Source organism: Centruroides vittatus, unplaced genomic scaffold, assembly GCF_030686945.1.
Source record: "Centruroides vittatus isolate TY-2023 unplaced genomic scaffold, ASM3068694v2 scaffold_1015, whole genome shotgun sequence".
In the NCBI taxonomy this organism is placed as follows: Eukaryota; Metazoa; Arthropoda; class Arachnida; order Scorpiones; family Buthidae; genus Centruroides; species Centruroides vittatus.
In genome coordinates this window covers 3,676,448-3,688,967 of record NW_027122666.1, presented here as the reverse complement: position 1 = coordinate 3,688,967, position 12,520 = coordinate 3,676,448, and the positions used below count along the sequence as shown (strand labels likewise).

Genomic DNA, 12,520 nt, shown 5'->3' with positions numbered 1-12,520 from the left:
TTTATTTATAAATCACCCCCGAGATGCTAAGAATATTATATGCAACATATTATCTCGATATTATTTAATATAACTTGATAAATAATAATTATAAAGCGTAAGAGAAGCATTAACGGCCCACATTTACCAGGTGTTTCTATCCTCTAAAAATAGAGATGCGATGATAGGGTATTTACCTGGTCACGTGATAGTGAAAGCGAATAAAAGAGAATCCTATACTATATAACGGTATTGAAAGGATATTAAGTGCAATTTTGAAGGGTGACAGGTCAACGTTATGCCATTCCAACCCATTATTTTCGGTCATTTTCTGCCCGATTATTCCTCTCGTTCTTTATGGTGGACGGCTACTCTTTTGGGAATTATTGTTACTCTCACCTGTTTATATGTTAAATTAAGGTCCTCTGACGTCCTTTGGAAGATCCCAGGATGCGTGGCTCAACCGATAATTGTTGGAATTGTCATTTCATTAACACTACTGAAAGCCAAAGTGACTAGTTGTAATGTCTGTAAGTAGATAATTCTTATTAATATGCAGTATATATATATATTAATATTAGTATATCAGTTATATTATATTATAGTATGCATGTTACATTTATTACTTTTGAATAAAGATTACTTTAAAGTAATGCAAATGTTAATTTTATTGATTATTAATTAATAAATTTAGTTAAAAGTTTTAAAAAAACGTGTTTTAATTAATAAAAATAAAGTTTCATAATTAATTTAACCGCTTTGGAGGATCCGGAATCGAATCCCGGATCCTCCAAAGCGTTAAATTATAATAATTTTTTGTGGAAATTCGTCCGAACATGAAGATCCCCGTCCCTCATCACTGGGGCCCATTGTGGGCCTGGCCGAACCAGGATGGAAGGCCCTTTTACAGCCCACTGGGCCCATGGAGTAAACACAAAATGGAATTTATTAATTCACAAAAAAGCAGAATTTAATGACGTAAAATATATTTAAATTGGTTAGTAATAGGTTTGCATAAATAAAATAATAATAAACAAAATTAATTTATTTTTCCTATATAAAAACAATATTAAATTATAATATAAAATTTTTAAAATTTATTATTTAACTTAACTGCTTTCTCACTTAGAAGAATAATTCATTTAATTATTATATAGGATTATAAATTATTTATAGATTTATTTTTTATACTTTTATATAAAAATAAAGTAATCTTACTATAAAAAAATATAATAATTATATTAATTAATTAATTTAAATATCTTAGTATAATTTAAAAATATTTTAATTATAATTTTATAAAGTAATTATTATTCAATTATGTTAATGAAAGGGTTACTTTACTGAATATTACTTTACTGAATATTAAGTGAAGTAAAACTTTTTTAAGAAAAATAATAAAGCTTTTATATATTTTTTTAGGAAAAACATTTATTTTTTTAGAAATGTTAAAAATTTTTCATTTTTAAGTAATAAAATATTATGTTTATCTTTAAAAACCGTTTTAAAAACTTTAAAACTGTATTATATTAGATGCGAGTCATTGCACGGAGTTCTTTTCTTCTAGAAAAAAGTAGTTTTTTCCTATTATTCCTTATTCATACAATATTCGCACAGTAAGTGGCTTTATAGAAGTATCTAATGATTAATTTGTTTCATTATAAACTTGTATGAACGAGAGTTTACTAGAAAAATCAAGTTTTCTAGACGTTCTTAAATTATCTGTAAATTTTAAGTGTTTAAATATATATATCCCTGAATACCATATAGGGTCCACTTTATCATAGAAAATCCCTGAATACCAGTTTCCTTTCGAAAACCATAAATAGAGGGCAAGTTTTCCATAGTAAGTCCTTCCGAGAGGCATATTTCCTTGGCAAATCTGTCATATGTTGCATTGCCTCACTCCATCACTCCAATAACCCTTATATCAACTGAAAAAAATGACATGCAAGAAATCGTAAAAGCTGTACTGACATTTTATCAAATATAAAGCCACGATATTTATGTAAATCTATTTAAAATAGATAAATTTGCTTGTCATAATGACTTTCAAAACACGATCATGATTCGACATTCTACTGACATAATCCCGATTTATCTAATGCGAAAGTAAGCTTTCAACTAAACTAAAGAGGGAAAATATTTGGTATTTGGGTTGTAATCTACCTTCCAGCAATTTGAAGATCTTGAAGGAAGTATATTACTTCACAACCTTGCCCTTAATTTAATATCTTCCTATTAACTTACCATACCGGATTTAATTTTAAACAATACTTACCTTCTAGTAATTCATTATATTGCTTAATTGATATTTATAAGTTATAGTTTCAATATAATTCGAGTTGTTTGACTTGTTTTTAAGTGGAAATAATCTGGCAAAGACCTACATTACTTATATTCAATCAGCTATTAAATTTCCATATCAAACACGTCGCTGTCTGTCTGTTTATCTCGGTTCTATTTAACGTAAAAGAATATTGATGTAGACAAATTTTAGTGTCTTGTAATTAACTTAAATGAACAATTTTCCTTATACTAAAAGTACTTGAAATATTGTGATTTTCTGAAAACATTTTATAGGATTTTTTTGTGTATAATACTATAAAACCTGTGTAAATCGGAACCTTGTAATACTTCCGGTTAGGCAGGTTTCCGCTTTATACAGGTTTTACTGTATTTGAAACTTTAAATTCCTTACGTTAAAGTAAAATTTGCAGTTTAAATCTTTATCTTTTTCCTTTTTTACAGCAATTAATTAATAATAATTATATGTATCTGTAACTTCCGATAATGCGATCGGTGTCAACGAAATCTCGAGTTTAAGGACCCTCATTAATTAGGCTATTTAACATTTAAAACTGGAACAAAAATTTAAGTGTTAGCTTTATAATTATCACTATTATACATTTAATTAGAATAATAAAAAATTATTATGAGCTATACTTTTTTACGTATAGTCTCAGCTATAAGATTGTGAGAAGTTTCACGTATTTCTTTATTATTTATAATGGCTGAGACGTCAAAAATTCAAGAATTTCCTCATTTATTCATTTCGGAAGCAAACTTTTGGTGCGTAACTTTAACAGAATAGGTTAGTTTCGGGTTGTAATCAAGTACCACCCGTTCCATCCTACATAATAAATAGAATCACTGATACAAAAAAATGGAAAAAGCACAAAAGTACATTACAAACTTATATCTCTTTCCTGTTGTTATAAGTGATTTCTCCAGGAATATTTTTCAGATATTTCTAAAAACGTAGAACAAAAATCGTCATTTTAAAGAATAAAATTCAAACAATTAGATTTGGGAGTAAAATTTTCAACTGAAGTCAACGACCTTTTGAGGTTAAACAGACTCACCCAGTGGGCTAATTTATTTATTTTTCTTTTTTTCTTTCTGCTGCATTCATTAAAATATTTTTATGTCTGTAACTCTGCATAATGTAAATCTACTTTCTGTGGCTCTCTACATGTATAGATTTCGTAAAATAGTTTAAAATTTAGAAAAAAAATTATTATTTTCCTTTAAAGAAAAATAACATTTATAGCAATTTCAACTTCCTCGTGAGGAAAGTAGTGTATAGAAAGAGAAAGTCTTTTGATTAATCTTCCTCGTTAAGTACAATTAATGTATCAATGGCCCATTAATCAAAGCTGTCATGACTTGGGGTTGTTTTGATAGCAAGTTAAATATACGTAAACCCCGTTTTAACATATTTAATATATGTTGTAAGGGTTTTCTTTCTTACACACACGTAGTAAATTATTACAATGAGAGAGTTATCACACACACACGAAGCTATCAGTACCTTATATATCTCCTAAACTGAATAATGCCCTCATCAATTAGGTGAACATCTTTTAAATATAAGGCAGAAAATAACCTTTTTTTATAGTATACTGGTTTAGGCATTTCCATAAGTAATTCTCTTGTACTAGTTTCTGAAAATTTGAAGATTATACTTAAAATATTAAGGTATGTGTTGCAAGCGCGACCTCAAAACACCTTTCTTTAAATGGAACTAATCTAAAATTTAAAATTTAAACAGCATTAAAAATTGATTAAATTTAGTTTTAATGATTTTCTTGGCGATTAAATTATTTCGAGATTTTTAAATCATTAATTCGTCGGTAATGGTAAGCTACACACTCTCGATTTCAATTTCAAGGGCATTAAGAAGAGGAAAACTTTGTAAGCAAGAAGCGTGAATATTTTACGTTTCCTACTTCCTCGTAACAATGACCAACCGTCTTGCTTTGACACAATTTCGAGTAGAAAAATAATAATAATAACAACAATAGAATAGAAAATAAAGTTAAATAGTTTAGGTTTAATATATTCATATGCTGTATCAGAAATCAAAGAAGATTATGATGTATCAAAATTGCATTATCAGTATTATTATTCACGATGTAACCTAGAAAAATTGTTTTAGAAAACGATTCCAACGGTATTTTTCCTTTATACAGGTTACAGTTGCGTAAATTCCATGTATAAAATTATATACTAGAACTTTTAATAAGCCTATTAGCTTTACATTTACTATAAATAAAAATACGTTGTATGTAAATTTTACTGTTCTCATAAAATAATCAATGCCATTATAAATATGTCAAGAGATAATTTAGACTTAGTTCACGTTTATATTGATGGTATCGTCAATACAAACATGATAATATCCAATGCAATATACAAGGTAAGGCAACACATGGGTGATCTACCAAGGAGTGGCTCCTAAGAAAACAAAATTTAATGAGTAAGTGGTCCTGTTTAAGTCGTAAAAATGGCTGGAAAAATTCCATGTGGATAGGCCTTGGTAACATTTAAAAATTTAATTGATTTTCTTTTTTAATTTTGGAATGTTTAAAAAAGTTATTAGTTTATGTTTTTACTTTTCCTGCATTCAACAAACTTAACAGCTGTTACGTGTTTTTCTGTTGAATGCCTTTTATAATGACATTACTTCCGAATGAATTAAACGTTTTGAAGTCATATTTGAGCTACAGAATTCATTAAAGATGGCTGCGCCCACAAAAAAGAGTATAATATAAAAGTATACATTACAATATTAATACAGTATCCTCAATATGATGGACGTACGGAGCATAAATATTGTAATATGTTGAAAACATTGTAGTCGACTGCTACTACATACGCTAGTTGTACTTGTATTTTTTAAAATAATAACTTAATTCACGCGTGAATAGAAGCTATCAAACACTTGTTTCAGTCATAATTATCGTTTATCTAATATAATACCGCTTCTACTGGATCAATAAAGTCAACGGTAACCTATCAAATTTCACATTTTCTTAATTAAACGTTGTAGATGTTTGTATACGTTGTTAATGTTAATGAATCTGCTCTTAGTTGTTCCGACTGATCTGTGTTGTCAGGTGTTACATGTCAGGTGTTACATGTCAGGTGTTACAGCGTAATTTCTCCTACCAATTGAAAATTTATTGGTGTAAGTTCGTATCAGTGACATAAACTGTGACATATACTCTTACGTAGAGTAAGTTTCAAATACAACGTCTTGAACAGAAACGTCTGTCCGAACGTTATATTTAGGAACTCAGTGTACGTAACTGATAACGTTACCACATTTCAGCTCAATAAGAACTCTCTAATATGCTGAGCGTAACCATTTTTTGCTTCGTCTCTCCGAGCTTGAAGGCTTTCATAATTGATCATTTGATCATAATTGATCAAAATTTCCCAAGAACCATAATTCGTTGCGACACAATTCACATTTGAATTTAAGCTTGTTTGGCTGATTTTTATAATTATCCAAGGAGGATATTGTAACTGCAATATATGAACCATTCTAAATTGTAAGAGAAGAAAAAATATAGAATTTTAAATGATAAAAATTAATTCATTCGTTAAATAAAATATAAAAGATATAATAATGTAACATAAACTTTTGCATAAATTTATAACATGTGTCGCCATCTGTTGTTAATATTTAATATTAAATTAAATTAATTTCGAGTATAAAAAATAAAAATTTCGATTAATATTTAAAAGAAAATGATATTTTTAAAGTATATATATTAATAAACTGACAAAAGTGAGAATAATAATTGACCTGACCCATTTACTGCAGTAGGGCTTATATACAATTAGAAATGACACAAATAATGATTGTATTAAAAATATGTCATGAAATTCTACAACTTATAAATTCAAAAAAATGTCGAAAAGAATAAAGAAAATAAAGTTATATATTATTTTTAAAATAAATACATACATCACTATTTAATTGTCAGATATTTCCTTTTCAACTTCACTCTTCACTTATATATTTGAAGAAAATTTCGAAATTTGAAAAGAAAAATAAATGTTTTGCACTCAATAAAATGAATTTATAACACTTTCAATTTTTAAATTTATAGGTTAAGACATTATAGAATTTAATAATGTTTTATTATAGGAATTATAACAATAAATAGTATTTTCGTGATGTGTTTTGGAAGAAAATGGGTCGATCTGAGGTTTCTTTACTCAACAGTCAGATGAGTTTATCACGATTTTAGATTAAATTTTAATGCATTTTGTAATAATGTAAATGTGTAAATCATATTTATTAAATGTTTTTAAACGTGAAAGATGGCTTAAACTTAGTAGCCTACCGTATAGTGGATAACCTGCATACATATATGCTAGTACTGTACAAATTGGCTGCAATTTAGCTTAGTTAAATTTATAATTTCTATCATTGTGATATTGATGATAAACTATTATATATCATTAAATAAAAAAATATTTCATTGATGACATTTTTGGATATAGCCATAAAGGCCGTATGAATAAGACGTCAGTCTACCATGGGGAATCCGGAATCGAATCCAGGCGATCGAAAAATCTCTGAATTCTTCGAGGGTGGTCTGCCCCCATTGTGAGTTTGGCCGAATCCACAATGGGTACGATTAAAAGGTCATGGGCTCACATAACAAAAGAAGTATGAAAAAACATGGGCACAACGGGCTTTTGATTAGTATGCCACGTTTTTAAGGCATAACACACGCCGAAATACAGATAGGCCAGTATTATAACTATTTTTAATCTTAAAAAAACAAATCACAGCTAATTAGCTTTTGGGTTATCCTGTTTATGCTTGTTTATACTTGATCTTGATATTCGAAATTCAATAATAACTAGAATCGTAGACCGTTTACAATAGCAACTATACGAACTTTACAACATATAAACTTATTAAATAGGGCCTCGTATGACCTTCTTCCTAAGGCCTTGCACAACCGAAGTTCGTCATTGTTCATCAGCTAATTGAATACAATATCTTTGATTTTTGTGAAGATCATTTCAATAGTATTAATATTTTAACAATATTTTATAATGAAATGGTTTATGTAAAGAATAACAGCTCTTCATTACTTTATATTTTTAATCTGCTGTTTCTTTTTTAGTATGTTTCCAAGCATTGTGCGGAGTAACCCATATCTTCGATAAATGGAGAATTTTGAGATTTTGGTTCGGTTTGAGACCAATTGTGGTTTTTTTCAAACCAGAAACTGTGGAAGTAAGAGGCAATAACCTAAATATAGGCCTACATAAATTACATAAATCTTATATGAAATCTTAATTAATTCTTTTTAAACGTGAAGGTTATCTTGAGTAGCAACACGATCCTCCAGAAACCATTCGTATATCAGTTTCTAAAACCGTGGTTCAAAGATGGATTGATCACGAGGTAATTGTTAGATAAATCCTCTTATAATTGATAAAATTATTTTTTCAAATCTTATTTTTTTATTCTTCGTTAATAGTTCTGGAAATAAATGGAGAAAGAGAAGAAAGTTGTTGACTCCCGCTTTCCATTTCCGAATTTTGGAAGATTTTGTACCCACCATTGAAGAACATGCTAAAAGACTTGTAAAGAAACTCAGAGAAGAGATTGGCAAAGAATGTTTCGATATAGTACCTTTCATAACTATGTGCTCGCTAGATATTTTATGTGGTAAGTTTTAAATCTTGCATTTTAATTCAAATCAAACAATAATCTGAAAGTTTTAAAGCAAAATTTGCAATTTAATGAATTATAACAGAGACTGCAATGGGAGAATATGTTGGAGCACAAGAAAATGACGATTCTCCATACTTGAATGCCTTAAAAGAGTAAGTTTACGTTTTCAATATCCGAATTTTGTATAAATATGGTCTTTGTAGACTTTTTTTTGCAATTTTAGAGCATCAGAAAACTTTACCTCTCGAATGACGAAGCCGTGGTTATGGTCGGATACCATCTTTTATATGTCTTCTTATGGTAGGGAATTTATCAGATGTGTTAATGCTATGGACGCATTTACTAAAGAAGTAATTATTTTAAATTTAATGCCCATTTTCTAAAAAAATAAATAAATTTATACGGTGCAATTATTTGATATTCAATGATACAGGTAATCAGAAAACGGAAAAATGAGCTTTTACAGCAGTTAAAAACAGGTAGAGAGATGGAAGAATCACTCGACAACAATAAGTTTGGCACTAGACGAAGAAGGGCATTTTTAGATTTGTTACTGTATCAGCATTTGAGCGATTCCAGTTTCACTGAAGACAATATTAGAGAAGAAGTCGATACCTTCATGTTTGCAGTAAGTATATTGATATAAAGTTTAATTAGGTTTAGTAAGGGATTTTTTGATATAAATTTAACAAAAACTTAATATTTTCTAGGGGCACGATACCACTGCTGTTGGAATGAGTTGGGCATTATATTTAATAGGATTATATCCAACAGTCCAGAAAAAACTTCAAGACGAAATCGATTCGATCTTTGGTGATGAGAATAGAGAATTTACCATTGAAGATTTAAAAGAGATGAAATATATGGAATGCGTTTTAAAGGTTATCGAGTAATATACATTGCTAATTTAAATTTTCCTTAAAATTTTATTATTTTAATTTTATATTTTTTAATAGAAATGATATTTTATTTTCTACAAATTTTCTTTTCTGTAAAATTATGCTATCTAAACGCTGAATACTGGTAGTGCCCACCAGTGACCGAGCAAATAAAACCACTGAAGTTAATCGTGGATTCGCGCCTTGCCAATGAGCTGGCCAAATGGAGTTTTCTGGATTTTTCACTTAAATTGGGGTCAGTTTTCCACAAAGTCTTCTCTGGAGGCATTCTCCCTCGGCAGTTCGCCCATGTTTCCCGTTGCCGTCTACGAATAAAAACTAAACCTGAATAAGAAACATTCAGATAAATACAGAACATTTTAAAAAATAGTCAAAAACCTCATAATTTACTGGAATTCTCAATGTAGAGTTTCTATATTTCCTCTACATACATAAGGTCATCGAGAGCTTTTACGAGATCTGGAGTAGAGGAAGCCCATCTAATTCTCTACTGGGCCTCTTTTGCCACGTTATTCTGAACAAAGGAAATACGTAGAATGTTTCTTTATTAATAAAAAGCAGTCTTAAACAATTTCACTTTTTGTTAATAAAACTAACATTAATTTATAGGGTTAGTATCCACTGTGATCCTCTAAATTTTCTCTAATCAAGAGAAAACTCCCCATCTCCCTCTCTCGACGACAATGTGTATACAAGATAATTTTTAGATACGATTAAAAAACTTGATAAATTTACTTGAATTTGAATATTAAACAGTGCTTATTTTATAAAAATTGCAATTTATATTTGAATAATTATTTTATTTTTTTTTTTTTTAGGAAAGTCAGCGATTATATCCTTCACTTCCTTATATAGGCAGGGAATTGCAAGAAGACGTAGTCGTCAGTAAGTCTGCTTTTCTTTTCTAACATTTAATTACAGCTCTCTTACAACAAAGCTATTACAGAAGGATACAAAATTCCCCAAGGAACCAGCTGCCTTCTCTTTACTTTCATGCTGCATCGAGATTCGGAAATCTTTCCAAATCCGGAAATCTTCGATCCAGATAGATTCTTATCCGAAAATGCAGTTGGACGCCATCCATATGCATACATTCCATTTTCTGCCGGACCAAGGAATTGCATTGGTATGCATAAAACATCTGCATAAATTTCAAAAAAGAAATTATATTTATATATGGAGTTTACAAAATTTTCTGTTTAATTTAAATAATTATAAAGACGTCGGGTATTATTTAAAATTGATAAATTTAAAGATCAATAACAATTATTTATTTATGAATTTTTACAAATTTATCAAATTTTTTTACAGAATAATCCAGTTTTTTAAATAATCACTTCTATATAAATTTATCACGTGTTTATTATGAAACTGATTCATTTTCTATAAAGAAATAGATTATTTTATTATTTCACACAAAAATTAATCAATTTCACGGTAAACACGTGGGGCAATATGTATATTTCATATACATAATTCTGCATATTCATATAAAAATAATCAATTTCGTTGCACACACGTGCTGAATTATGTAAACTTCATTCTAAACACGTGCTATATTATGTAAATTTCATTGTAAACACGTGCTGAATTTAATTATGTAGAAATAGATGGTTTTTTTTTATTATTGTAAGAAATTGAATAATTGATTTATCTTCTAAAAATTAACAAATTTAACATAAAATTTCCATTTGTTTACTATGCAATTGAGAGAATTTAATCTTATTCACAAAAATGATCGATTTTAAAATAAAATAGTTTCACAAATAAAGTTACTTTTATTACAAATTTAAACTTAAATTCACTTATAAATTTTTTTATTTTTTCTTAAACAATTAATATAATTAAGTAATTTCGAAGACAAATTTTACTAGCAGTTTTTATAAAGTAATGACAGATATAAATAATGTTTCAGGACAAAAATTCGCTTTACTGGAAGAGAAATTAGTATTGGCTAATATACTGCTTCATTACAATTTGCATTCACTCGATCAACGCGACAAGCTTCAGTTGACAGCAGAAATGGTCTTGAGGTCCGCTAATGGTATCAGAGTGAAGTTAACATGCCGACAGAGATGACAATCTGATCATTTATCATAATTTTCCCTTTTCTTTGCAACCGTGACGAGAGATTGAATGCCAATATATAAGTCACGTAAAAATGAATTTTCATATATCAAATCTGTAACTTAATTAATAAATATCATAACATTATTTTAATGTTTTTATTATTATTATTATTATTATTATTATTTTCATTACGTGATTTATCAACTACAAGTGAATTTATGTGTACATTAGCGTATTTTTATTGTAAGTAAACCATTATGGTTTATAACGTAAATGGCTTTAATTAAAGGTATGAAAATATTTATAGCCTATGTGTTACTCTGCTGTATTTTTGTCTGTTTCTAACGCGTTGTACTCAAGAATAATTCATAATTTTATTGAAAGTATTTTGTTTCCGTTTTGAAAATATTTTATATAATATATTTTCATGTTTAATAGATGTTTAATAAAAAGATTATTTAATAATTAGTAGTTGTAAAGGCACGAAACAGTTAATAAGTTATATACATACTTAAACACGATTGAATATTGAAGCAATTTCTGTTTTAAAATGTAATATATAGTTGAACCTTCAACAGTGGCCAATTTTTAGGACTTTTTTTACTTTACCGGCTATTATATATAACAGAGGGAAAATAAGGAGATCGGTCAAAAAATGACCCCCGAAGACTTTAAAATTTTTGAACACAAGAAACCTTGAAATGTCAAGAAATGCAACAAAATTAGGGAATAATTTATGTGTGGGAGGCGATTTCGTTTACCGTCTTTGAAGCTTAATAACTCCTGTGTTTTTTGTCGAGAATTTCAGAAATTTTGCAGGATGATTTGTGTATTAGGAGAATTGATGCTATTAAATTCTGGTGTTTAAAGATCGACGGGGTGAGGAAATAAAAGGGGGTCGTGTGTCGTATCTTGAGTAAGGTAGGACTTAATTACGATTTCACTCCTTATTCTTATTTATAATTTTTTAACACATCTTCATCCTCAAAATTAAGCGTTTCGCCATTTTATAATAATTAAAAATATAAAAATTTTTTAAAAATAATATAGCGTAACAGATGACGCCACACGCAGTTTTAAATGTTGTCTGGAAAGTTAAGCAACTCATTACTGGATTTTTAAAAATCTTTACATCAGTGGCCATTGTTTAAAGATTTGACTGTATGACGCTTTCACCCTTTAAAATTTTAAAATTTTTCATAATTTTAATTTATGCTGAAACGTTTTGACATACGTAACAAAGCAAAATCAGTGTTATTTTTAAGAATTAAGCGTTATTAAAAGTTTCGTTGTAAACAATTTTTTCAATATTTTTTTTTAAACATAAAAACTACTTTTGTTTCTAAATTAAATTTATAATTTACTAATTAAATATTTTTTAAAGTAAATAAATACAATTGGATTCATCTGAAGTGTAACAGGTTTTGAAGAGTCTTCTGGAATTTCTTTTCGAGAATCCAATTCTTTGTCAATAGAAAGAGGCTTTGATTCTCTTCTATAGAATACTCCTTAATTATCTAGAATTCTTTTAATCCGATGTTTCTATTTCTAGAAAAAAGGAAAAAAAGATTAATTTGTT

General features: G+C 28.4%; 1 protein-coding gene across 1 annotated transcript in view; it reads left to right on the top strand.

Annotated features, from left to right (window-relative positions):
- The first annotated feature begins 252 nt into the window (after positions 1-252).
- Positions 253-12,520, top strand: part of LOC136986284 (uncharacterized) — a 76,447-nt gene continuing 64,179 nt past the window's right edge. The window contains 11 exon segments of the mRNA XM_067283778.1: positions 253-509; positions 7,416-7,528; positions 7,614-7,699; positions 7,776-7,966; positions 8,055-8,124; positions 8,196-8,322; positions 8,406-8,600; positions 8,683-8,853; positions 9,690-9,756; positions 9,818-9,997; positions 10,787-10,947. Of these exon segments, the coding sequence (XP_067139879.1) occupies positions 278-509; positions 7,416-7,528; positions 7,614-7,699; positions 7,776-7,966; positions 8,055-8,124; positions 8,196-8,322; positions 8,406-8,600; positions 8,683-8,853; positions 9,690-9,756; positions 9,818-9,997; positions 10,787-10,947 (1,593 nt within the window). The 5' untranslated portion in view covers positions 253-277.